This window comes from Cebidichthys violaceus, unplaced genomic scaffold, assembly GCF_023349555.1.
Source record: "Cebidichthys violaceus isolate CVI_PGR_0920_01 unplaced genomic scaffold, fCebVio1.0.p SCAF_27, whole genome shotgun sequence".
NCBI lineage: Eukaryota > Metazoa > Chordata > Actinopteri > Perciformes > Stichaeidae > Cebidichthys > Cebidichthys violaceus.
The window spans coordinates 4,184,694-4,212,500 of NW_027176450.1; the positions used below are offsets into that span (position 1 = coordinate 4,184,694).

The 27,807-nt window shown below is 40.7% G+C and overlaps 1 protein-coding gene across 2 annotated transcripts in view; it reads right to left on the reverse strand.

Annotated features, from left to right (window-relative positions):
• The window catches only part of opcml (opioid binding protein/cell adhesion molecule-like), a 361,995-nt gene that overhangs the window by 195,424 nt on the left and 138,764 nt on the right, over positions 1-27,807 (reverse strand). Inside the window, exon 2 of one of the 2 annotated variants that reach the window (XM_068721163.1) lies at positions 7,139-7,214. In XM_068721163.1, the coding sequence (XP_068577264.1) occupies positions 7,139-7,214 (76 nt within the window). Of the gene's footprint in view, positions 1-7,138; positions 7,801-27,807 lie in introns of those variants that run through there. The other variant, XM_068721162.1, reaches the window with a different exon arrangement.

Consider the following 27,807-nt stretch of genomic DNA (forward strand, 5'->3'; position numbering starts at 1 on the left):
CATTTAATTGTGTCAGATACATATTTAATCGGCCTTTAGTGGATCGAACTCTGTATCAGCAGGTAACCAACATTAATGGACTAAAAAAACTTTTAGAAGACGAATAATGTTTTTAGAGTAATACAGATATGGACATACTGTATATATGGAGAACACGCATCTAGTAGCATGACTAAGTCCCCTAACAATGATAAGTTGAATTTTTTTTTCAACAAAAATGATATTTCCATTTTATTCACAGATTTCTACCTTCCAGTCACGTATTTAGTCTTGTGTTCCTTTACATTTTATTAGGCTGTAAAAAAACTGCATTGTCTAGTGAAGAAACATCTGGGCTTGTGTTGTCATGTCTGGGTGGGTTTCTGAAAAGTGTTAGTTGAAATGATACATCATTGTAAGAGCAGGAACAAAGAAACAAGCTCAGTGTCCATTCCCATCATCCTCCCCTTAGGCTTCCCTTTGCAAGATGAACTTGTCTGCTCATCATCCTGATATCATTTCTAGTTGTAACGAACTACCTTCTAGTGCAGTCTGGGTGCACTGCAGTGTTTCACTTCAACGTCTGGAGCACGATTCAACAAACAGACAGGAGCTAACTAGCTGCAACTTCCAGTCATTATCCCAGAAACTTTTCCAAAAATAGAAAAACATAGAATATTCTTTATTTATTTATTGAAGCAATTGTGTACAATCTTCTATCTTTTCGTTGTTGCAGAGATGATATGCCCATTTGAAGCCCACCACTGAACAGTTTGAAACTCTCAAGTCTAGATATACAGACTTGTGGACTGCGGACTGTGGAAGCTTAGTAAGGGAAAGCAGCAGTTTGCTTTGTCACTGAATTATTTAATGTGGCTCATCTACTCTAAAACCTTCGTCTTCTCAACCAAAAGTCCTGGTGTTGTGTGGTAGCGCTAATCTGAGAGAAAAAAAAGCAAGTACATAAGAGTATAGTGTATCATCCTGCATTTACGCCCGACTTGTGCATGGAGGAATATCTTGACTTTTATTGTGGAGCAGGTAAGAGCAGCCACACAGACTCGGCTGTGTGTCAGCTATCTCTCTTCTAAGTCTTCTATATTCACAGTCTTGCCTATTTTTCCGCATGTGGTTCATGGCAAAAAAAACGATCTTTTGACAGTAAATCAACATCATACTAGCAACATTACACTACAGTTTGGTTGTCTATATCTTGAAAACATTTCACTGACATAAAAATATATATATATATATATATATATATATATATATATATATATATATATATATATATACATATATATATATATATATAACTACAGCAATAAAATTGAAAGCAGAAAAAAAATCCTTTTATTCCACTTACGTCATGAGGACAGTGTTTGTTATTGCAAGTGAATTTCTTCAATGTCTGCATCAATGTAAGACAGACGGTAGTTCTGATGAAGAACATTTTGTAATAAGCATCTTATTCAGTGTCATGTGCCGCCTGGTCTCAATCCCAACGCGCCAGCTTGGCCCATTGGCGTCTGATACCGACTCACCGAGGCACCCCTCAGTGTCTGTATGAGAAGCAAAGGGTTTCAGCTATCTGGTCGATGCAGAGAAATTGAAATATCACAATAATTTTTTACTTTTGATGGGTGCTAAATTATGAAAGATAATTTTTATATATATATATTGATAAGCTCCGACGTTACTGGTTCTTTTATCTGTACTTTTTAACGATTTGGTGGAGTCAATTTGTTGTCACACTGCAGCATCTCCTCTGCTCTCTGTTAGGACTGAGATCCTCGAACTGCAAACATGACACATGAAGAAAAGCCAGAAAACCAAGCAGAGAGAGCACAGTGGAGAAACAGAAGTGAACTACACTCGTTACTGTACGTGCAATAAAACATTTGCGAATAAAAAGCTAATACTTTCTCAATACACCTGTTCAACAAGCATAAACATGTAAACAAAAGCGATACCTTATTATCTATGTTAACATATTGCTAAATTTTACGGAGCCGAGCTTATCATCTACTCCTTCTAAAATATAATGTATGATTTGTTATGACTCATAAACAGACACAAACTAATTCGCAAACATGAGTTAACATAATTCAGTATTCATTTTAGCTCCATGTAAAGTCAAAAGCATTTTTGTTACTGCTGAATTATTAAATTGGAGTTCTACACAATAAACGCAGAATAAAGCAGAAGAAGAATTATTATGTTACCAGACAAAAAAACGTTCTCTTTATTTCTTTATTGCTATTAATTAGAGTCTAATAACTACTGTGGATCTTCTTCTGTGGTTTCAACGGACCGCTAAGTCACTGTATGGGGATTCATGCCAGCACAGTGAAATATGAAACACACTAATACCATTATGACCATTCTAACAGCAGACCTATAGACAGTGATCACATTTGTATCACATATAGCACCAAATATGAAGGTGGCCCAGATCTGGAAAAGAAATCAGAACTCCACATTTGCTTGTAGTCATATACATAGCCAATGAATGCCTCGTTTATATGCATCCCCTAACATGTGCAATCTCTACTACAGTGTGAAGCTGACAATAATAGAAGGTTCTCACCCTGAATTTGCTGCATCAGCCCACGCTGAGACATACCCGCTTGGATGATCACGTCATGAGAAAAGAAGTACTACGCCACTCACATTCTCGCTTCCATTTTCCCACTGGCAGAAAAAGTTCTCTTGGCACAGGAAGCATTTCAACTCACACCCACCTTCACGAACGTGGGTGTCGATTCTAGTGTGACTGCACTTTTACTCGGACAGGCCCGTCATCAGCTGGCTCTCCACACTCTGGCTTACAAGGCTAAGTGAGGGTCAGCCGCACATTACCTCAATCACCTCTGGTGCTAATCTGTCCACATGGGAGAGCAGCCACAGGGAGGCGAATTATAAAAGGGCCTGTCAGTGGCAAAGCAGTGCAGCCAGTGACACTGAGGGGAAGCAGCGGCCTTCAGTCCATGTTTCCAGACCTCTCCCGAAACAGCAGCAGAACAGCAGTGACATGGCCTTGTGAACGACTCCTCTTTGGGGGGGGGGGGCTTATCAGGCAGCCTTGCTGTTATTAAGGTTGAGTGGTGGATCCTGCAAGGACGATGGTTATAGAGCAAAATGGATTCACCACCTGCTCCATAAAAAGGCTTCGATTCTGTGTCTGATAGCTGAGACTGGCCCGAATGTTTAGCTTTTTTTAAAATACATATACGTATTACATCACCCTAAAAATCCCAAATAACCAACGAAATAAGGAAGAGTAATCCCACATTATTTATGGTGCATTAACATGAATTATTAAGAGTTATTCTCAGACAGATAGCTGTTTGTCGTGTGTAGACGGTGTGTTTGTCTCAACAAAGCCAGATATTTTATTTTATACGTTTAGACTACTATATATTTATATATTCACATTTTGTAAACATCTTTGTTTCAATAAAAAGGAAAGTCAGATTCTTGTCCTCATCCTTCATTAGACAATAATATTAAAGGGGGGAACGAATAAAATAAAATTCCCTGGATGCTCCGTGCGTAAAGACACAGAGGGGGACTTAACTTGGACACGATCTGCCATGACAGAAAAAAGAACTCAGTTTCTCTGACTGAACGGTGAGAGGCGACTGAGAGAGAAGAACTCTTCAGGTGTCACAGAGGTGTTTGTCTGTAGCCCTCCACAGGTCAACCACAGAGTTAGCAATGACAAAGGGAGCAGCGGAGAAGAAACTGGGCTTTTGACATTGGCAGGAAATGAAATAATGTTCATCTGAAAGTATTCCGAACTAACAAACAAATCATTGGCCTGACATTTTTTGCACAACCTTAAAATAGCATTCGTTGTTCAGTCCCGGCTTTGGGTGCAATCACACAATCTTCACATGTATTCAAATAAAACACAAATTTAAATCTATCACTGGAGGAAAGATGGTAACACCATGGCGATTGAGCCTTTGTCCTACTGATGAAAACTGGGTGTCTGCGGTGTTATTTCTGGAGACAAATGGTGTATTACACGTTTTCTCCATTGTATACACAAAATGGAACTATGCACACAATTCTGAAAAATAGCACGTTAGGGTGGAATGGCTTTTCACTCGAATCGAAATTCTAGAGAGCAGACGAACAAAACAAGTAATAGAGTATATTACCTCTCTATGCTGAACTGCAGCCGTAACATTGAGGAAAGTTTCAGCAGCATGACAGCTCTCAATCTCATGTTGGGCAGAGTTTTCCATGAGTGCATTCTAAACGCCAACATCGCAGGTGATCGTGTTCAGTGACTTGTGGGAAGCCCAGATTGGGCATCACCTTCTTGTCCATCTAACTTGTAATCCAGGCATCTTATTTTTTCTAGTGGCCTGCATTTCTGTAAAAAAAAAAAAAAATGTAAAAAATAATATTGCTTTTGAAGCTGTGTTGAATGATGCTAATTATTCTCCCGCTCACATCAGCTCAAGTTCCTGTTGGCAGTGGCTTTCTTTATGTGAGAATGATTCTGCTTTGTGTTGCCCTTGACTGTCTTAATAATACAGCCCTGTAGAAATAAAATAGCACCCTAGGAACGTTGCCAGCGACAGGAAATCACTCCGATGCAACACATCTTTCATTAAAACATATTGCCAGGATCACACTAATGTTGTAGTTTCTCTGGGCCTAAAAGCATTTAACCCATGATGAGCTCCTAGCTAATTTTTGGACTCCTGATCTGAGAGAGAAAAGAGAACTGTGCCAGGGTGGAATGAAACCTGTGTATTGCTCTTTAAATCTCTTTTTTTTTCTTTAATGCAGGTCCCTCAGGGTAATGTCCCAATGTGACATACTGACTTCCAAACATCATTAATGGCAGTACAACATTCATTAGAGATATTTGTGTGTGGCAAATGCAAGTTCCCAACATTGTAATATATTTGGTATTTGAGTTATTTCTGACAACATTACAGTGTTGTCCAATCCCGGCGTGTCTACTCTTCTTATTGGTTTGATCAAATCAGAGGCCACAGCCACCCGCCTCTCAGCCGACCTAACCAGCTGCCCTTCCAGGCCTTTGCATCCCTGCCTCTTCGGGTGACGGGGGAGTTAGAGAGGCTCCTCACAGGCGAGGCAGTGGGTCCTCACAGCATCAGCCCCGGGGGTGCTCCAGCCGTGTATCAGTTAGCTGTCAAATATGCGGACAATGCTATCATATACCAGCTCCCCGGCCTCACTCCCACCCACAGAAGCTGGGAAGCCGAATGAAAATGGTGTCCTTTCATTTCTCTGCTGCTTTCAACACTGTCCAGCCCCTCCTGCTTGGGGAGAAGCTCAAAGCGGGCATGGTTTCTTGATTACGGACTCACTGGCTGCACTGACAGGCAGCGGTTCATCTTCCTCCGGGGCAGTCTATTGGATACACTGAGGAGCAGCACGACTGTATTGTCAGCCTTTGAGTTCACTCTCTTAACACCTCTCCTTTTAAGATTCAGCTCAGGGTCATGGCAGCTCCACGAGTTATTTGAAGGCTCCTCTATTGTGCGGTGCATAGGTTAGGGCGAGGAAAGGAGAATGGCTGCCAAAAGAGTCCCGTTGGCTGCTCCAGGTGAAACTATTCGCAGCATCAGCGTGACAGAGGAGCAAGAGGTGGATTTCTCCCTGAGTGTGGAGACTGAAATGTCTGGTTTCGGTGGATCTGACCGAGTACTTAACAAGTTCCACTAATGAATGGAGGCCAGTACACAATTCTGACTCGAGACATGATCAACACACTGTGGCTCTCTGAGGCTGCACAGAGCAGAGGAAGGAAGACAAGGACTAAACACAAGGACACCCCCCCCCCCCCCGTGCTGAGCCGGTGCAGCTATGTTGCACGATCGCCTTCCACCTCATCCACCCATGGTGCAATGGCAAGCTGTTTAGCTGCCCCTCTGTGTCAGCAGTCATTAAACCGTGCAATTATTCTTGTCTAAATACCTCATATCTCAGCCGGCTTGGAGCCAGCTGAACTGCACTGACCCGCGCTGACAGCTTGAGGATAATGTGTAACTACATTACCGAGGAGTCACATTCATATCCGTACAAATGTCTTCTTTTATAGCGCATGGTTTGTAAATCATACTTAAGTTAGCAGTCAATTAGCATCTATAGCACTGTACAGATGTGTGCTACTGTTAAGCATATGTTGAAAATCATGGCTTCACGTTGATTCGGCCTCACCAGTTCCCTCTTATTTTTTAATCCATTTAAACATAATAACTATTACCGGTAAGTCAGCCCTGGCATTGACCTGCAGTCTCCCACCAGCACTCAAACACAAGCAGGTGGATGTAACAAGTGTAGTACATTCCAAGTATGTGGTGGTTTATGTCTGTTCCTGATGGGGCAATTATGAATATACACTGTTAGACTGCGTGTCCGTACGTACAGTATGCATGTAAGTGATTGTGAAGTTGCAGCACCACACCTGGTCTATTCTTATATCAGGAACTACAGCAAACCTCCAGCACAGTTCACAAGCACAAATAAACAGGAATCACAGTGAGGAGAGAGAAAATAAGAAAACATGTGATAAAGACACACAGAGAAGCACTGATTATATATATATATATATATATATATATATATATATATATATATATATATATATATATATATATATATATATATATATATATATATATATTGTCAGACTCTATCCAGTCCCTCGAATTCATGAAGTGTGTTGACAAGCCCCGACAGCCCCGACATTAAAAGTCATAATTGCTTTTGTATCACATGCTTAAATCAATACGTGCACAACTCCTCCCAGTGCTGGATTTGGGTATCTCAGCTCCGTGCATCCAACGAGACCTTAAGCAACCAGATCAATAACATTCAAGGGCAATGAGCAAGAGAAGCTGAACACCGACTTCTGCACATTATGCAACTTCCCCCTGACGCGCGTGCAGTGCCCGTACTTCTGTCAGCAGGTACGATCCGTTTAAAAAACAAAACAAAGGTGCGCGTTGTTTCACCGGCTCCTCCGATGACCTTTAGTAACTCCCGGTCCGTTGCACTCGATTAGCTGCATGGACCAACGCTGCTGTAAAACACAAGTCGAGCACCATCGCGCGCGAGAGGAGGTGATATTAGCGATGTGGTGATGAGATACAGTTAGAAGACTTACTTTAAGACGGCGCTGTCCCCCTGTCTCACGGTGATGTTGTCCTTTAATACAGAATCCCCGCTCCTGGCTGGAACTCCTGCAGGTACAAGGAATAACAATTTAAGTCCGAGGAGGACGAGGCATTTCCCCGGCACGGCCAAATAGCCACAAATCCCCATCATCTGCTATCACTGCGCAACTTCCAGGAAAACTTGAAAACCGTCGGATATTCCGTGTTTGCGTCTCGAGCTGCGGATCGCGCGGGTTCGACTCCACAAACGAGATGCGGTGTCGCCTTCTGGAGCTGCAGCCGACCTGGTCGCGCTCCAAGTAAACAGGGCTTGTTACGAAACACTGTCCGTGTCGATGAACGCAGGGAGACAAAAGTGTCGCTCGAGAAAACTGACTTAGGAGGAGAGAAGAGCACAGCGTCTCTCAGAGAGAAATGCGCACCGTCTCCTCCGCTCAAACTGCCGTGAAATGGATGCTCTCAGAGAGATGCATCAGCCAAGTCTTGTATGTTTCTCGCTCTCGCTCTCTCTCTCTCTCCCTTTTTTTTTCTGTCGTCCGGGTGAGACGGTGTGAAGCTCTATTATGTAAACTCAATGAAAAAGGCTCATTTCATCGCTTCAGTATAATTTTCTTTCGTTAAGTAGGCTACAGCTCCTGAAGTATTCTCTCTCTCTCTCTCTGTCTCTCTCTCTCTCTCTCTCTGTCTCTCTGTCTCTCTCTCTCTCTCTCTCTCTCTCTCTCTCTCTCTCTCTCTCTCTCTCTCTCTCTCTCTCTCTCTCTCTCTTTTAAGGTAGCATTACATGGAGATGCAGAGACTTCATGTGAGCAGTTAGAGTATTCACTCTCTTACTAATTGGGATCACTTAGCTCTCGGAGCAGGTGACCATGCAGGATACATGGCCTGCAGGTTACAAAACATTGTGAAATCAATTTCACGATGATCCAATTCACTTGAATCAATTCCACTCAGGGAATGAATCCTGCAGTATACAGAATTCTAATAATAGATGTCCCACTGTAATCTCAGTAAGTGATTAAACAGAGAAAGTATGGTATAACTGCAAGATGCAGGAGTGTGATTGAAGATGAAAGAAAGTGTGAATATAGTGAGCTAAATGAGGTGAAGAAGGAAATGAATGTTATTCTTTATTGTCCTTTATATCATGATTTAAAAAGTTGATGTGCCTGATTTACATTTGATATTGGAAATGGAACTTTTGATAATCTTTTTGCATGTTCTGAATATCTTTTTGAAAGCATGAACAGAGGAGAAAAGTAACTGATATGCGTTCCTGCGACTCGGTTTTATATGGATTGCAGACCCTTGGTTTATGAACTATATTTGTTGTTTTTCCATGGAGGAATATGTCCTGGAGCATTATGTGTAGTTGATGTTGTTTTGTGGTTGATTTGAATGTATTTTGCTGTTAGATGATGGTGGGTTAACTTGCTGGAATGCTTGGCTTGTTTTTCGATAATATTCTGAATAATTCAATAAGGTACAGGTCATGTCACGGCCATTCATTCAATCATTATTTCATATAACAACGAAGTCTCTTCAAATATGAGTCCTGTGTGTATTTATTTGGTTACCATGACATGAAACAGGTCAACGACCCGTCGTGCTGAATCGGATCATAGCCTCTGTCCTCCTTTACAATTGTACTCGTTGAATGACACAGATATAGAAACAACTTGCTTTGGGTCTTTAAAATACTAAACAAAAATTATATGTATACATAAGTGGAGTTCTGTGGCCTAATGGGCATATTTTCAGATGTCCTTAACGTCATCTAGGAATACAGCCACGGCTCGACGATTAACCAGGCAAAGCATGGGACTGCCCCGGGGCCCTGAAAGCTTGTTTGTGTCTGGAATATGTCAACATTTAGTTTCAAGACCTTTTTCAATGGTGTTTTGTGCTTACATGTTGAATATTCTTAAATGTATTTGTGTTTGATCGAGTTATAACACAGCAAACCTGGAGCCAGGTTGTATGCACAGTAAAAGAGCCCTATAGCTCCTCTAGCCATGCGGGTGCTGCTCTGTGCTGTCACTCTAAGCAATACAAAGTTTGACTTCCGAGAATAAAATGACACAGATCTTCTGGCGATGTTCCACAACCATGAGGCCCATAGAGCAAGCTCACTAGCATCTTGAACCCCTCCTCCCAGCCTTCGATCCAGCATCATTCTTATTTACATGAACACAGGAAGAAAATAACTTTGGACTCTGGTCCTAACTTTTAAGACTTTAGGACCTAATCATTTAAATAAGGGCTCATATTGGCAAGTTGATTGACTTGAGTTACCGATGTCTCCTTCACATTGATAATCTATGGGAAAAAGTTTTTTGGGGATCAATGGTACCACCCGACAGGCCCAGAAGTTTTAATTCCAACATTTGGCCACTTTGTCAAATTTCAAAGCCCAGTGCTCTAAAAAAATGAGTTCCAAAAAAGTTTGGATGTTTACAGTTTTAACATGTTAATCTCTGCCTGGAAACATCTGCATGGATCTTTTAAAAGCTACAGCACCACCTCGTAGACCTGAGAGGTGTCATTTTAGTTTGTTTGATGGACAGGGTGAGGAGGAGATCAACTTTTGGACCAAAGGGAGTCTGAACTTCACCAAACCACATTGACTTTGTTTACTGATGCGGTCCTGCACTTTCTCCCAGTCCATATCTGTATGCACAGAGGGGATGCTGGCTGGCTGGCTGGCTGGGGAAGCGAGTGGCACTTTGCAGCGCATCTGACAGCAGCACTCAGAACTCCTATGACAGTCTCATGAGAAGACAGAACAAGATTATTTCTTTACCTTAACATCAATTTGGCACGCTGTTAAGCTATTGGATGGGAATGGCAATCCACCCAGGGCTTTGGACGCCGTCACTGCGAAAGATACGAGTGACACACGGTATTGTCCTTGTCTGCTGTCAAATGTTTGTGCAACTGTGAAAGCAAGTCTGTGTTCCGTTGTGTGTTCATCAATCTTGTCCCACATACAATTGACTTCACAATAAAAGCCTTTCTCTTAAAGTTGATCGTATCAAGTGCAATGCACGGTGCGGTGCCATCAAGACAATTACATCTGTTTAGCAGGTGTGAGGCTTTCTGAAAATTGAATTGCCCACTCTCTGGTAGTAGCAGCAGTAGAACACAAAACAAGTTCACCACAATGGTAATGGACTTCAGGGTGTCATTAACAATAAAACATATTATTCCATTTCTTTGGTCCCTCCATTTCAATGCAGCAGCTACAAACCATAATTACCCTGACTCAAAAATTCCAGAAACTGTACAGAGTCAACCCGTTCTCACTCGCAACTCGCCAAATACTGCCGCAAGGGCATTGCCCCTCGACATCTGATACCGACGCACCTTTTAGTGTATGAGAGGCACCGGGCTTACGACTGACTCCAATGTTAACCCATGCATTTATTATTAGAGGGTCAGAGCATCAGACTTAGTACAACGGTTGAGATAGTCAGCGTAGGTGGTGTCGGAGGGAAGGACCAACGGGTGAAACCAACAGAGGACTTTCACCCAAGAGACCACTGTTTGTGTCCCGTGTGAAACAAAAAATCGAATTTGACTTAATTCCTCATTCCCGTAGTAAGTCACGTTTTGAGTCGTTTGTTGGTAAAGTTAACTTAATCCACGCACTTTTCCAAAACCTAAATGGTTTTGTTGCCTAAACCAAACTGTGAAGACATGAGTTTATTTTAAAAAGATAGAATGCTCTTGACGATTGAAAACTGACCCTGACTATGTACGTAGAGTATCATAGTTTGAAGCTTTGGGCCACTGGCCAAGCAATGAATGAACATGATGAGGCATTGTGTTAGGCAAATGCCTGAGGTGCACGGGTCAATACGTAACATAATGACCAGGCCATCAGATTTACCGAATCAGTTTACTCTCAGGTTGTTATTGAGGAATTATGATGATGTCTTGTCCCAGAGAAATTGAGCTAAGATAAGACTTAATTAAAATGATATCTACCTGGGATGCAACACAAGTCCTGACTTTGTGCTCGTCTTAATGGTTTTTAAATTAAAATCCGTCCCTGACTGCAGCAAAATCTAAGATATGTGGTCTTAATTAGAGTCAAGGGTACAGGGAGGGGGTGGGCTGAGGCCCTTGTTCACAGAAACCCCCCCTCAGTCGATTAAGGCTGCAACATTTGGTCATGAGATTTCCTGTTAACACCTCGGTGGCATCTGCTATTAATTCACTGTGAGGATAAAGACGGAAACAACACCATCAAGAGAGAGACGGAAGCATCGCAGGTATGTGCAGTATTTTCAGCAATCAGTTCTGCATGGAGGATAAAATGAGATCGCAATCCATTTCAATGCATGTCATGTGCATTATGCTTTAGACCCTCACTGTTCTGCCTAACAGCGGGTCAGGTACATGCGGTGACCTTGCGAAAGCTCCACCACGAGCGAGGGTGCCAAGCATGCAGAAATGACAAATTAGAATGGCATTGTTTGTTGCACAACACACATGAATCACTCCTGATGTATCAGGACTACAGGGAGAGCTAAGAAAGAAAGCTAAACTATGTGGCCTATGTCAACTACCCTTGCTCTAAAATAGGAGGTGGACATATTGATTTTAACATGCCCAAATGAACAAAGCCATTTCACCTAAATCTTTTTGATCGGTCGCAGCCATATGCAGCCCAGCTCCTCCCGGCAGATTGTGCTTCTCATTTATTTCACTTATATATGCAGTGACATTCACATAATTTCCTACTGCGGTGCATTAACACCGGGCCCTGCGTGGTTTATGCAAACAATCCATGCTAATCTTCATTCACATCATGCAAGGATGGGCAGAGCTAGCAGACAATAGACCGGCCACTGACCAAAGCAAGCTAATACCCATGCAAAAACCTGGGCAGACTGAATACAGAGCACTCACTCAATGGATTCAGTCATCTGCAGAAGCTCAGAATCCACTGGCACAAGAACACTGATGTTATGCAACTTATTCATGAGTGGCTGGCATTCTGAGGTCAGTCCAAGTTTTGGGAAATGTTTTGAAATGAGAAAGAGCTTGTTTGCAGCAATAGCAGGAATCAGTCACATGTTCTGCTGTGTTGGCTGGATGCATTCAGGTACATGAGCTTGAGTTAATGTGAGTTATGTTTGGGTTAGGAACTAGAATGTTGAGTTGATAATCAAAACCCAATTAGGACTGATGTTCAGCTATATAAATATGCACCGTGAATTATTATTATTAACATCAGGAGAATAATTTCATCTAACAAAAATAAATCTATTTTTACAATATGAATATTTAACTGCCAATATTCTTTTGATGGTTAAACAGACATTTCTGTTAGCATCATCATTAAAAATATATTATCTACTGCTGCAAAAAACTCTCTTGCAACCATTCAACAACTAAAATATGAACTGGTTTTGACCAGTCCAGAGTAAGTAGTGCAGGTCAGTCACAGCGAGGCTAGATGCTCTGGAAGAAGAACATGGTGATTAACTTGGCACTCGTGTTATGATTGTGTCAATATTCACCAGTAAATTGATGAAGATGAAACACATTTAAGGACATGGTGACATGTCATTCAAGTGTATATTAATACAATACTCAATACAATACGGTACAATACTTTGAATGTGCCCACTTGACTTGACTCGCTTTTGTAACTAGGTCCTTTTCTCTATAGTACCTTCTTAGTGTAGGCAGGATTCTCAGCTGATCAACGTAGCAACGGCACGTGAAACATCTTCCACGGGACACTTACTGAATCCTTTCATCAGCAAACCAGAGAAACGTCTGCACTTTCTACACACAGGAACGTGTACGGCATAGTTTTGTGGGCTGCCATTTTTTAAAATCTGGGTTGAGTAAATAAAGAAAAAGCAGTCACTATTGACCTTAAAAACAGTGACTTTGCGCTGGATGTCCTGTGTCCACTAGTGATGATTCTCTCTGACCAATTAGTGGCCTGCAGTGTTTTAACTCCACCCTCTAGCATCAGATCATCTCCCCTGGACCCTCGACCGAGGTGGTCCCAAGAATAGAGTGGTTCTAATGGAACCATTCACAAATTTGATAATGGAAAATAACTGTTTTCCATGATCAAACTGAACTGAACTAGAATGAACTGGACTGGATTGGACTGTTTGGTGGAAACGTGACTCTTAATTCCTTTATATTATGACATTTCGTATTTTAGCTTCAACAGACAGTGTATCCTTTCAAGCCACCAGTCCAGTCTCAAAGCCTGGGTGTCAAATACAGACTTTTATTCTCATCCTTCAGAGTTTGATACCGCCAAGGAGTCTTGATCAAGCCTCCGTATGTGAGGAGTTGGGAAGGAGAACAGGTTGGATCCACTGCAGAGGGATTGTAACACAAAGCGTGGATTTCATTCTGCCAAAACTGCAGCTTTGGAGGACATCCCCTTGATTGGTCAAACTCATAATGTTGAAGCCTCTCACTTTGGAATGCACCTTTCCACAGAGGACTGTGGATTTTGTCCCCAATCGAGTACTGTGACATTGCTGTAAGAGGGGATATCTTAATGAAGCTGTAGCATAAGTTCAGTCAGGAAGACTACACTCTTGCATGCTTAGGCCCGTAGTTTATTTCATTCCTCACGCATGCTCACGCATTATTTCCTTGCTGTCATTGTTCGAGGCTGTCAGTCATGATGTCAGCTGTTTAGATCAGCTGGTCTCCTTTATCCAATAGCACAATGAAACAATGACATCATTAGCCTATCATCTTGCTGCTGTCTCTTTTAAATATGATTGTCTCTCTACCTTCAGTACGGTCATGCTGCTGTTACACACCCGTCCACCTCCCCATCTCCTCCCAATCTCCATCAGATTCTATCAGCTTCATCACCTCATCATTCTATCAGCCTCATCATCACCACCAGTGTCTGGACTCCACGGGGGATTTATCTTACTGCTGCTGAGGGCAGACGCCCCTCCATTACAAATCTCCTTGTAGAATCCAAGCACCAAAGACTCTGTGAGGACTTTATCATCACATATCATCTGTTATTAATAAGCGATTATCTTCTTCATCTGACTTGTATGGACCAGAGGAACAATTACACTCACCAAACAAATGCACATGGTATTACTCAAATGGTTACTTCAAAAAACAGGATCACCAATCAATTAGAAACAAATAACTGCTTTGTTATTTAACTTCAATTGACTGAAGTTCCGGACTGACGGCGTTTTCTCTTTGAGTGCTTCTGTTGACAGATTTTTTTTATTTATTTGTGTTATCAAATAGCAACTTGATCCAGGTCTGCTTTATACTGTGTAGGAGCTTAAGTGCTTTTGGCATGGATAGCTGCACATGATTCCAACTTTGATCTCAGATAACTACATCAGTCGCCAGTTATCAGACGGCTTTAATCAGACGCGTTAGTTGCAGTCTCAGCGTGTGGAACAAAAGGTTGTTTATGTCTGTCGCCAGCCTTTAAAATGCAGGGTTGGTCTTTCTGTGCTTTCAGCGAGCTGCGCTGGTCTTTGTCACATCCGATCCCGATGCCAGCCCGCCCCGGTTCTGTCTTTAAATGCTGCGGGATGTGTCGCAAAGTCAGTCAATGTATGCATGGCGTGAGGCCATGAATTATTTAGGAAGCCAGTTCCTTTAACTGATTTGAATGTTCAGACATCCTTTGTTATCAATAGTTGTAATTCTCCCAGCAGGCACCGTGCTCAGCAGATATGCTGATACACTATCAGAGGCTCACTGACCTCGGCATGACTTTCTGTTGTGCAAGTGATGGAATTAAAACTGTGGGCACAGAGACGTGGCATTGATACGAAATGCGTTCGATTTATAACATGTCTTTTTTCCAGCCCGTCAACATTTCCTCCATTTTTAGCAGCTCTATTGACGACAAGCAATGGACATAAAAGCTGCCTGAAAGTCAAAGCTAAATCCTCCTGCATTAAGGAATCCAGCCTTTATGAGAACCTTGAAAATATGAAAGGCATCAACAAGGACAATAAGGTGTGTGTCTGTGTGTGTGTGTGTGTGTGTGTGCATTTCTACAGCCATGCTAGCATATTTACCCTCTGAGTTTGAAAGAGAAGAAATTTGTATCTCTTCGGCTTTATCTTTTTTCACCATTAAATTGAAACCTGATTTCAATGTGGGTAAAAGAAGGCAGTTGTTGTAGTTTATGTAGCACACATCCGCCTGGATAGAATTGAATCTGGGATTGTGGCTCTGTGAATGGTTTGGATAATGATGGCTTTGTGATGGCATTTCAACAGATACCTTGGGGGGAAAGCCTAATACGTTTTTGGAGTGTGTAGGACAAAGAGATAAGACTAATGAAGAGCGAAACGATCTGGCAGTATTTAGTTATTTTTACAACAAAAACACTTTGGCAGCTTCTTCGGCAAACAATCAATACTTTTTCCCTTAACAAACAATAGTGAAATCCCAATATGATGGTTTTTAAGACTTTTCATTTGTAAGAAGTCACTTTGGTAACTGCACACATTGAGATCCTCAGATTTACAGACTGTGGTTCGTTCAAATTTAATCATAAAGTGGATTTGTGGAAACAGCAGATAACTTTAATGTAGGAAAAAGCATCAACAATTTGGGTGAAGTTATTGGCAATTTATGGTTTTGTCAAGATACTTAGGCACAGCTCACTCTGCGTAAAGTGTTTTATATGAGTAGCTAAATCAGACAGTAAGTAACTTGATTCATTTAAATTCATGTTTGTGCACAATGTATTATCGGAATCCCACAAACCATCCTGTTCCCTGTGTTAACCATATCCTTTAGTACGTCTGTATTCTGAAGTGTCACTTCTCAAACACAGAGTTTTGCTTCTGCATGGTGCAAACTAACTTCAGCTACTTTTTTTTGTCGGAAAATGGAACAAAACATAAAGATGCAGACACAAACATACTAATGCTCACTAAAAATAATGCTCAGTTGAACTTAATTATGATTAAATAAAACGTGGATGCTCCTGTATTTAAAGCTATTGTGTATTTCCGTTAGAATCAAAATTGTGCCCATTTCTTTGCTTTAATGCTGGTTTATGGCCATCCTGTCTTAATTGTGATTGTGCAAGATCTCAACCAATTGTTCAAGCTTGAGTCGGAGGCGGAGAACAGGATGAGGACCAAAAGGAAGAAGATTGTGCTGAAATGCTTCTGACTGTCTGAGAGAATCAAACTTTCTAAAGTGGAAAGTAATTAAAAGCTATTTGCACACATCAATGCTTCACGTGTGTGGATTTTATTTAATAGGAAAAAAAAAAAACGCATTAGTGTATGGGTTACACAGATCTTCTCATTGAGTTTGCTGCCGTGAAAGAAAGGAACATTGCAGTCATATATTTAATTATGTGTACGATGTTCCTCTCGTTAGTTTGTTACAACGTCCCAGCCCTTCTTTTAAAGTAGATGTTATGAACTGTTGACTGTTCATAATGCCATTACAGGTGTATCTCTGTTCTTTTAGAGCCCATGCAGTCAAATTTGACCAAAGACACAATGTCTTACTTTTCTTACTCATATTTACAGTTTTTGTTTTCATGTTGAAGCATTTCAAAGTGCATTTGTACGAACAACAACACAAGGCAATGGTCAGGGCCTGGCACACCAAGTTCACACTGGACCTTGGATCAACTCTGCAACGGAACCGTCTGCCTGTGGTGTGCGTGTGTGCCAGTGTATTACTCATGTTGTGGGGACATAAATCTGTGTACACAGTACATGGTGGGGACTTGACTTTCTCTTGGGGACAAAATGCATGTCCCCATAACATAAATCATACATCTTATGGCGAAGATGTTTCAATAGCTGTCATTAGTTGGAGAAGATCGGCGGATTGATCCCGGCTCCTCCAGTTCTCATGTCGAACCCCAAATTGCTCCTAAATTGTGCCATTGGTGTGTTCGTGTGTGAATGTTTACATGCAAAATGATGTCTGCGTTTTAGGTTAAGGTTCAAGTAATGGTTGATTAGCCAAGTGACGGTTATGGTAAGGGTAAGTCTCCAGAATATGAATGTAAGTCAATGTAATGTATTTTAAAATGGTGGAAACACAAAAAGTTTGGCCGTGATGATCTTTTGGACACTAATCCCGATACTGTATGATACAATCAATGGAAATACTTTAAAGTGATCAGACCAAACTTTAGTAATTAATTTTTTTCTGGTTCTATCTCAATTGTTTGCAGAAAAGAATGACAGCACAATATTGCTAATTGTTTGTTAACCCTTAATTAAGTGATGTTGGGGGGTCACAAACATGCAGCTGTGACATTGTGAAAGGCAGCAGACGTGCTGACACGACTCATCGCTTGTGATCTCTCTCTCTGTCTCGCTGACACTCAAACTATTTTCCCTGCTAACATTCAGCGGAAGAGGACCGTGCAGAGTTGCAATATTTGTTTCCTACATTGATAATTGTGTTTTACAAAGCTTGCAAATGATGAATTACCACTTACAACAATTAACCAGATGAAGTCATTATGTAGAAATTGAGTCTCCCTCAAAGTAGGAGATCAGATTCCCACTTTTTACTTATTTCCATATTTAATGAACTTGCTACTGAGTTAAGGTGATTCCTTCCCTATGTCACAACAACACCAGCGAATGGCCCACTGAGGCATTTTGATCCAGCCAGTTTTCTTTGGCCAACCAATTTCTGCGCTCACAGTATAAAAGTCTGGAGGGCACAATTACAACTGGCAATGGAAAAGAAAATGTTGGCATTGAGAAGAAAAATGAGGGGTAATCTTACTCATTTTTCTTATCCGCGGAAGTTTAAGAAGCTTGAGAGGGTACAGTATTTCCCCAGATAAAATGATATTCCACCCACACAAACAGCAACGCACAAGTACATAAGAGTCTTTACTATTTCCACTTGGGGGACCAAAGCATTTCTCACACATCCCCAAGTCCGGTGCATTCGTTCCTATGTAAGAATGCCTAATTTTAATCTTGATTATCTCAGATATTATGTCATCATATTTAGCCCACGTCTCGCAGCAGTAAAAGTACTCACAGATAAGACAGTGCAGGTCCAATGACGGAAGACATTTGCAATGGCATGACTCGATTAATTCCAAACACTAGATCTTAATTAACTGGCATAACCACACAGATGATTTGTGTGCCTATGGGATTTGGTCAATAGGGATGATTGCATGAAGTAGATATGCTCATTCAATATTCATTATCTCCCTGTTCCATTTTCTCACGGGGCAAAGAAGGTCCTTCCTGAGATCAAGATATCTCCCTCAAGTCGTCGGATGCATAAAGACTTGGAGCTTCTGTGTTAAAATGAATTCTGTAACAAGGTTGAACTATTAAACAAATTAATCAGTCATGAAATAGTTTCTCCCCAGTTGATTTAGCTACATTTAACCTTTCCTGTGAATCTGCACATTAAGCCGTGCATTTACTACTGTGATACTGTTAAAACTGCTATTCTGAGTCTCACATGTCTGAATGTGTTGTGCACCGAATGGTATTTCAGAGCAAAGAATGCACTTTCAGTGTGTCTGTAAGAAAGATGAGTGAAAAGGCTCAGATGTTGGATTCATTATCCTTATCAAAAGCCAAAGAGAACACAAATATCAACCGTTCTGCTGCCACTGGCCCCTTCCTCACAAAGCCCCGGGGAGCGCCATAAAAACAGCTGAAATTTGGTGTTTAGAAGAGAGCAGAGGGGTAACATAGAAATCTATAATATTATGATCAGGAGCCCAGAATAATAGGCTTTTCTCCAAACCTGCTATTGTTTCCATTGTATAACTTTGTGGCCCTGAACAATGTTACCTCCTCCAATCGGCCCTGAACACACACAGCTATTCTACTTGTTTGCAGGGTTGAATGACTGAAAAGCAGGCATTCCTAATAAACATAGAAACAGATACATATTTGAGTTCATATACACACATAGGTTATGAACGGCAGATTCTTAAATACATAAATAATCCCACGACTCTGGTTGATTATTGTAAGTTACCACCTGCACTTGACCCTTTTGTCACTCTCGTCACTATTACAAGCAAGGGACCGTACGGATATATGCAAATACATGGTAACGTTTGGCAATTCATATCTATATTACATTAAATGCACAGATAAACCATGATAATGACTATTAAGATCAAACCCTCATTTAATGAGTGCGAGGCTCAGAAGTATGATGTTTTATTAGAAGATTAAATACAATTAATTTAAACAATAAATGAATGAACACAGTTTTGTCTTTAACAAAATCATTTAAACAAAGTTGAAGTGATTACAGGTGAACTTTAACCTGCAAACAAGCCTGCACAGATAAGTGATGGTCAGAATGTGATATTGCTACTGCTATTGTCATTACCGAGACAAGGAATACAGGCTGTGAACCGTGGACGCTATTATTAATACAATTATGCTTATTAGATTGTGAAAAGCTGTACCACAGTTTGTGCACATTCTCAACCAGTGGTTGTAGATATATTTTATTTGATAAGTGGCGCTGGATTAAAAAGTCTTTAAGATCAATCCTCTTGGGACAAAGCATGCCTGTCCCACATTTCATAGCAATCCATCCAATAGTTATCAAGATATATCACTGCGTACTAAAACGGTGGACCGACCAATCGACATTGCCTCCACTGGAGTCACACTGCAATTTATTGTAAATATTAGCAAATTAGAATGTTCTAACACACACAGGCCCCGCCCCCTACTGGACTCATTCTCTCTCCCAATCATGAGCATGCATTTTCCCACTGGAAATTTGCATAAGAGTACCTGGTCAATCAGGACGTGCCTACCCAAATCTGTGTGGACCCCACAGTATATAAAGCAGCACGCTGTCTGTCATCCTTTTTTTCTTCAGAGAACAGTGATTTGCCTTCTAGCCTGATACACCTACACGTCCTCCTGGTGGCTGGAGCTGCTACGTTGCTGTAGCGGCTCAAGTCATAAAGAAGTACGTGGGCTGCGGCGACTAACCTTTTGCCAGTCAGGATCAGTGCGATTGGGTCGATGTTATGTCGTGGCAGGGTGTGCAATCCTGGGGCTCCGCCCACTGTACCCAAAGTTTCCTTTGGTAGCTTCGTTACATGTGCTCCAGGATGAGTTGTGTGTCAACCCAAAGAATCTGTGGAGCTTCATCATTCTCTCCTCTGAGCAATGACCGTACGGAACACTTTGTTACAGGAACGTCAGTAAAATATTGAGGCAGTTTGGATAAACTGATTGCAGAGGCTGTGTGGACTCATCCAGGCGTCTTTGAAAGGGTTAGATGGCTTTCGAAATACAACTTGATGGATGACCACACAGTTGGCTGTCAGTGCTGCTTGCTTTAACAGTCACTGTGTGCAGTGATTTGAGGTTATATCACTGACTTCATATGATTAAGAAATGTCTGCGGCTCTCAAAATATCTCGGCTGTATCTTAAGACTACTGAGAAACACATCCAGATAATTTAAGCGTAAGGGAAGAGCTAAGATGTGACTTACATTATCACACCTTTAATTATAAGTCATAAAGGTCTTCATCTGGAAGGAGGCTCACTCTTAGCACTATTTTAATTAGGCCCTAAAAAAATCAACATCTCAACAGAAATGCTTTACTTTAATTACCTGGTGGATCCCTGCATATGCTATGTGAAAGATAAAGAAAATTTTTCACAAGAATATTTTGGCAAACCAAGGTAGGCTGAGATTGCAGTAGTCACCTGCACTTCATTTCATTTGCGAGGTGAACTTTGAGAGAAACACCAGAGAGACGACAGCCTGTGAAATTAACTGAAAAGTCAAAATAAATTGTCTTGATCCACCAAGACGACGCTGCCAAAGATCACAGGTCTTTGTATGTGACATCCAAATCAAATGATGACTTATGAACACAACAAAAGTGACTTTGCAAAGTGGCAAGTTTTCTTTTTCACCCACTAATATATGGCTTTTGTCTTCAGTTGGAAAGGTTGCAATTGGCATTCAATCCCCGGACTAATGACTCTGTAGGCACAAGCACTGATCTGCATCTATGGAAACATGACGCGATAACTTCCTCCCTCGTTTCGTCCATCATTTTGTCCATCTAAGTCCAAGCAGTGCTCAAACAGAAGAATGAAGAGAGACCGGAATGTTTTCACTGTTCAATAAACCTGTTTTCTGGTGGATTTGTGACATTGAAAAATGACACATCAGAAAAAAAACAAACACATGACTCTTTTGTCATTCGCTAGTCACATGGCTCCTTCAGCACATGGTAGTCACGTAAGTCGTTAGTCAGTCAACCACGATCTTTCACCAACCCTAACCCTTTTGTATTTATACCGTTTTATCTCCCACTCCTATCGCCTATCCCATTCATTTATCACAAAAAAACTCTTCTTTTAATTCCTTTTAGTTTATCTTGGACAGTCTTTTAAACATACCTGATTTTTATATAAATCTCCACAGACAAACCATGGAGGTTTTCTTTAATTAACTTGTATTTTGGGATTTTAACCAGAAATGTTTTTTAAAGAAGCTCAAAGATCTTTTCAGGAAAATTCTCCCTGTGTGCCCATGCCTCTCGTGGTAGTCGTCAGGAATACCTCACTCACAACCTAACCTAACCAAGTGGTTGCCTTACCCTATCTTCCTGTGAAGACGGAAGTTTATTTTGAAAATACACTGTGTGTAATGAATGTATTTTCATCATAAACTCAGGGCCACTGACCAAGCCTCTGTATTTGCTGAGTTGGGAGTAAGAACTAAATTCCAACTTCTAAGGCTAATCAAACCCTTTATGTACTGCAGAAATGTACAGTTCCTGTAGCAGACTTTGCATTTTCAGCACAAATGTCTGCAGAATGCTTTCCAAAAGGTAAAAATAAAAAACTATTGTCTCGTTGACATGTTCTCTGCAAGCTGATGTCAACACTCTTCCAAATATTCTTTGTTAGTTGATGAACTTTGTTTTTTACAGACCAACAGTGTGGTTAGTCTTCTCTTGTGATATTATGATGCCAGTTTTGTCATATCAATTTCAGCAGTCAGAATCTACCACCAGGCTGAAAAGCGATGTCCACTGCCCTCTCTGGTTCACAGCTTGTGAGTGAAAGTGTTTCACTTCTCACCTGTGCCTCAGGAGGTAGAGTCCAGTACCAACAGGGTTGGGGAACATTTTAATCCCCAGTCCTTCACAGGCGGCAACCTGCAGTTCTGAAAGGTGAAGCCAATGCGTAAAATCCACAATGGCAAAGGCCAAAATGCTGAACTCGAGGCATCGAAACGACCAATGGCTGACGTTATGGTGACTTTGCCCACTTCTTCTATACAGTTTATGGTCCTTCCTATCAAAGTTGAGAAGTGAAGTTAAATAACCCCTTAAACTTTGCATCTCATAGAAACATATTATGCGTATCATTTTCAGTTTGTAGTTACTGGTTGTAAACATTGGCCTGTCACTTCACTTCCTGTCACAATCAAATCCGACAGGAATCAGATTCAATAAGTAGCTTTGATATTGATTTGTTAAAATGCTTTAAAACTCCAACCATAAATATATTTTCATACCCTATCTGTGAGATTAATTTGACGTACAGCTATTGTCAAGCCACTATAGCTGAGGACTGAGCTGCATCTCTCACTGCAGCACCACATTTAGAGTCATGATCATCATAAAGCCTCCTGCTTTAGTCTTGTGATTTATGACAAGTTCAGATATAATTTCTTAAACATATATTTCTCTGTCAGCTGAGAGACACAGAGTCCTTGACAGTATGTCTGTTGACATGAGTGCAAGAAGCCACCAGTCATAAAAAGTAAGGTCACCAGGGTCTAACTCAACGCCGGTGCTTCCACACACACTGGCAGCTGGGATATTTCCTTCCTTAGTCCATAAATATCCAAAGCCTCCCTCGTTCAACGAGAGTCTCTCAAGTCGACTGATGATGAATATCCGGCCTAACCCTGAAACGACTGAGCTGGCAATGATGACTAATGTCACAGCAGGAAGGAGTTGTAGAGCCTCAATCCCTCACTGTCACCGAGAGGTCCTCCCCTGAATTTTACTACTGTGGTCAGCTTTGACTTTTCGGCAGATTTTATTGTCATTCAACATTTATAGATTTGAAGAAATATTGTAGATGTTGCTCTTTTTAGTTTCATCGTGCTTCATAGTCAACTTGTGGTGAATTAGCAAGCAAAAGTCTAAGTAAAGCCCTTTGAGCATCAACTCTTTACGAAGTACTTTCTGATCTTTTTTATTACTCTTTTTCTTTTTCTTTTGGCTTTCTCATCCCTTCATTTCCAGCCTTGACATATCCAGGCCATAACGTGCCATACATTAAATTAGTACACAATTTCAATCTGCTCAAAACAGCCCCAGGACAAGAGGAATGCCTGCTCAACAACAGATAGGAAACAAAAGATGTGATCATTTTTTTATCATTGCCATATTATTAATTAATGTCTGCCGTTAATTGGGGGCTGCTGCATATCAATTGGAAGGAATAAACGTTTGTGATTTAAATTACAATCTGAATCACCTGTAATTAGTTCTTCATGTTTCAGATGAGTAAGTACAGTGAGCAGGCTGTCAGGGATAGTTTTCAAATTAGCCCTCATTGACATTAATTGGATGCACTACACCCAGTAGTAATTATCCCCCCCCCCCCCCCCCCCCCCCCCCGGTGTTTTGCAGAGGTATCTTAAGATGCAAGCTAATTCCATTTACATAGATATGCCATTGATATCAACGGTCCAGTGGAACATTTCAATTTAATTAGAAACAGTGGAGTCACTTAGTAGGACAGTGAGATAAAAAAAAAACATTGTTTTCTGTTAGCAATTAGAATGCATTGTAAAGCTTTTCTCCCCCTCCCTTGTCACAACTCTTTCAATATGTTTGATCTTCAAACAGGATCTTTTGCTATCAGTGGCGGATACTTGTATTAGTAATGCTTATTAACAGGAGACACTGTGGGCTTCACACAAACCTTTGTTGGGACCAAATAAAAGGGCACATCTGGACACATCTGGACTCAATGGAGCCTTAAGACTGAGTAAAAGGGTGCTGAACTTCCAACAGTAATGTGGTTGGTGTATCACCAATTCCATCCTTGGCAAATGCATTGGAGCTTGCTCAGATAAGCAGCTGTCATTTGAAATGCCGCTATCTACTGACAGTTCGTAGGGCTCAGCGAATACAGGGAGCCATGCAGAGGACGGATTTTCTGTCTCTTATCAATACCCGGACATACTGATGAGTTCCCATGTAAAAAAGCTTGGGGTCAGAGTCAATCAAGCTCAGGCTTCTGCGACCAGCCACTCAAGCATGTTGTCATTTCATTTATCGTAATAGGTGCTTATGGATCAACATCCATTCCTCTGCAAGGAAATGAGTGTAAGGCTTTTAATCTGGAAAACACGTTTCCAGAACAACATGCCTCTAACACAGATTTATGTTTAGGGGATTTTAAAATAGCACCGTTTAAAATCTGTCAACATTAAAACATGTGTGTGTGTGTGGTACAATCAATCTAAACCCACAGTAACAGCCCTGTTGGAATGAAACAGGGAATTTTTATTTGGAGCACTTTCGTGGAAACAATATAGAAACTGGTTGAACAAGTCTCGTTCTTAAAAGAGAACATTTTTGTAAAGCCTGTTATCATGGACCATGCTGAGGACTATGAAGCATATCCTAGGCTTGGTTATGTGGACTGCATAAACAGCGACAGCGCAGGAGTGTGATGCCCTGGCAAGCTTCACATTTGACCTCTGTCTTTAGGGATACCACAGATCACACAGCTCCCTGTTCAGTGACACTTTCTTTTCTGATAACCTACACAGCATACGAATGACCATATCTGAACAACCACTGTCATATCTGGACACAATATCTTTGTTTCAACTGATTCAGCCTTAGTGATTCTTACAGTTTTAGGACTCCTCCAAAGTAATAACACATCATTACTATTATACTTTTGAGTAACAATTATATGATTCATTATCCTGTACTGAGAACTGATTGTACTGATTTCAAATGTCATGTCATACAAATGCAAGTTATTCCAAAAATGTATATATTTTTTTTATGATGAGGCAACAAAACCACTCGGTTATGTTTAGGAAAAGATTATGGTTTGGTGGGAAAAATCTGAATGTTGGTTACGTAAATTGAGTTATGCACATGAGTTAAGCAGTCAACATGAACGGTCACATATGGATGAGCAGTTGTAGTTATAATCCTGTGATTAATGCTGTGAATTCAAACAAAACCCAAACCATGAAAGGATCATGGTTTGGGTTAAAATAAGTATGTTTTTTATGTAAGATAAGTTACGTAAGTAAATTAAGTAGTCAACGTAAATAAGTCAAGTGTTGAATTTTGATTTCACAAGGGACCTGACAGAGGTCTCTTGGGTGAAAGTCCTGTGTTTGTTTGCCCCATTCGTCCATCCAGACCTCCTCCCTACACAGTTTTTATACTCGATCACCTGACTTCTGGAGCACCAACTCTGAAATAAACAGCCAACAATGAGTAAGTGCTAGTGATCAAAGAAAGGTATTCTGAGCAAGAAGTATTTAATCTTCTAATGTATGGTGACCAACTATTGCCAGTCTTAATTTAATCATGATATGAGCATACATAGAACCAACGAATGTGACCAAACGTGACCAAACAGGCTTTTAGAATCTATATCTGGCTACGACTAAAGTAGTGACAGTGAATTCACAATGAACCCAAATGTGCATGAGTCACAGTGTCAATTCAGTGAAATTGCTCTACTGCTAGATTCATCATTTATCACCACACTTACCACAGATACCAGATTAAAACAGCATCTTTGGTGCAACGTTTGATTCACTGTTCAGCAGTTTACTGGTAGTTTACTGTGTATTGAATCAGCAGCTCCACGCTACTGTCGTCAAACATATCAAGAGCTCTGATGAAAAAGATCAGTAAACCAGATGATTTCTACTTCTGATTTATCGGCATGAATTAAAGCACAACTATGTGATTTACAAACCCATGATAGAAGACAAATAGAAACTGATCCTGGTGCTGTGCAGGAGAACTGATCTAATCAGCTCTGCTGTGTAAACAGCGGTCAATGTCTGTAAGGACGTCTCTCATTCTCTTCCAGCTCTGTCATTCCTTCACACTGTACATTCCATCATAAAGATGCTGAGATATTTGCTAAGATGTAGGCACAAGCTGATCACAACTAGCAGAATCCACACAATGGGACACATTCCAACGTTTAATGTAAAAAAATATCTGAAGTTGTAGCCCCTCCTTGTTGCTGAAACACATGAAGGGATATTCCCTGTGGAACTTCTACACCCTGAGCTGTGACAGAGAGAACCAGATTTCCAATCTGCCTTTAAAAGTCTGTCAAACTGACGGCCAATGTGTACAATACATTGTTAAATACACCCACTGTTCTCACTGCACTGAACCCCTGATGCTGGGAAGAGACCCTTGCTTGTGTCGTATTATTAATTAAAACTGCATGCGAATGTATACAGAGATATGAACTCCCATCTTATTTATGTTCCATGCAAACACAATACAACATGATATGAAGACTCAGAACAGACTTATGTGTAGCAGGTGTGTGCACAAATTGTGTCATGTAGTCAGACAATACAATAAAATTAAATACATGATAAACACTGATAAAACCTGCAGCTCAGTTCATAAATGACACGACATAGATGTTCAGAATAAGGTGTCTAATGTTTCATATCATATCCCAGATATGATATGAAACTCGGACACTGGCATGTATGGAACCTCAAGGTCTCAAAACTGACTTTTTAAAATGGTTCCCAGGTTGACAATCAGGCATCAGAAACTGAAAATATCGTTGCCACTTTATATTTTCCTTCAATTCAGTTTAACAATAAAAATGTGACATACAAAAATAAAAGCTTTATTACAGTTATGTTTGTAGTAATCTTTGTAGACTTCACAAATTTCCTTGTTATTACTATTAAAAAATACTTATTTTGGGTTGCATGTTTGCCTATTAAAAGGGATTGCCACAGATGGCAAGCAAAAGCCAAGAAATGGTTGCCAATTTCCTTAAATGGTTGCAGATTATGTGTTGTCCATGACATGTTACAGATCAAAGGTTGAGTGAAGTTGAAATACAATAACTAAACTAAACATATCATGCAATTATTACAATTATAAAATAGTCTAATGCTGATAGTCACTGATACACTGGTATCAGTGAATATCAGACCTGTCCCTGCTTACTTCCACTGACACAAGCTGGCAAGAATCAAGCACATTCACACACCACGCCCTGGCTCGAAATATTTGTCATTACTGTCCTACCTCTTACTAATGATTTGTGTATTTTTAAAAAGATAATTATTAAAGCAAAGCAAATTGTAACTGCACATCCTGCTGTATCTGACCTTACAAGGAACACTGGCGTTGGGCAGATAAATAGAAAAATGTGATAACATTCATCATACTGATATTACCCTAATTGCATGGCACTGGAGAAGGAAATTAAACCCTACACCGATTTCTTTGCCCCATTTGTCAGGAAGTGAATGGCACTTAGAGGTTTAGCCAATGCTGATGAATTGTTGCTGTTAATTCATTTCAATGAAGTCCCAGACAAGCATAGTAGGAGGTAGATGCAAAGGCGACATAGCATTCACAAAAAAAC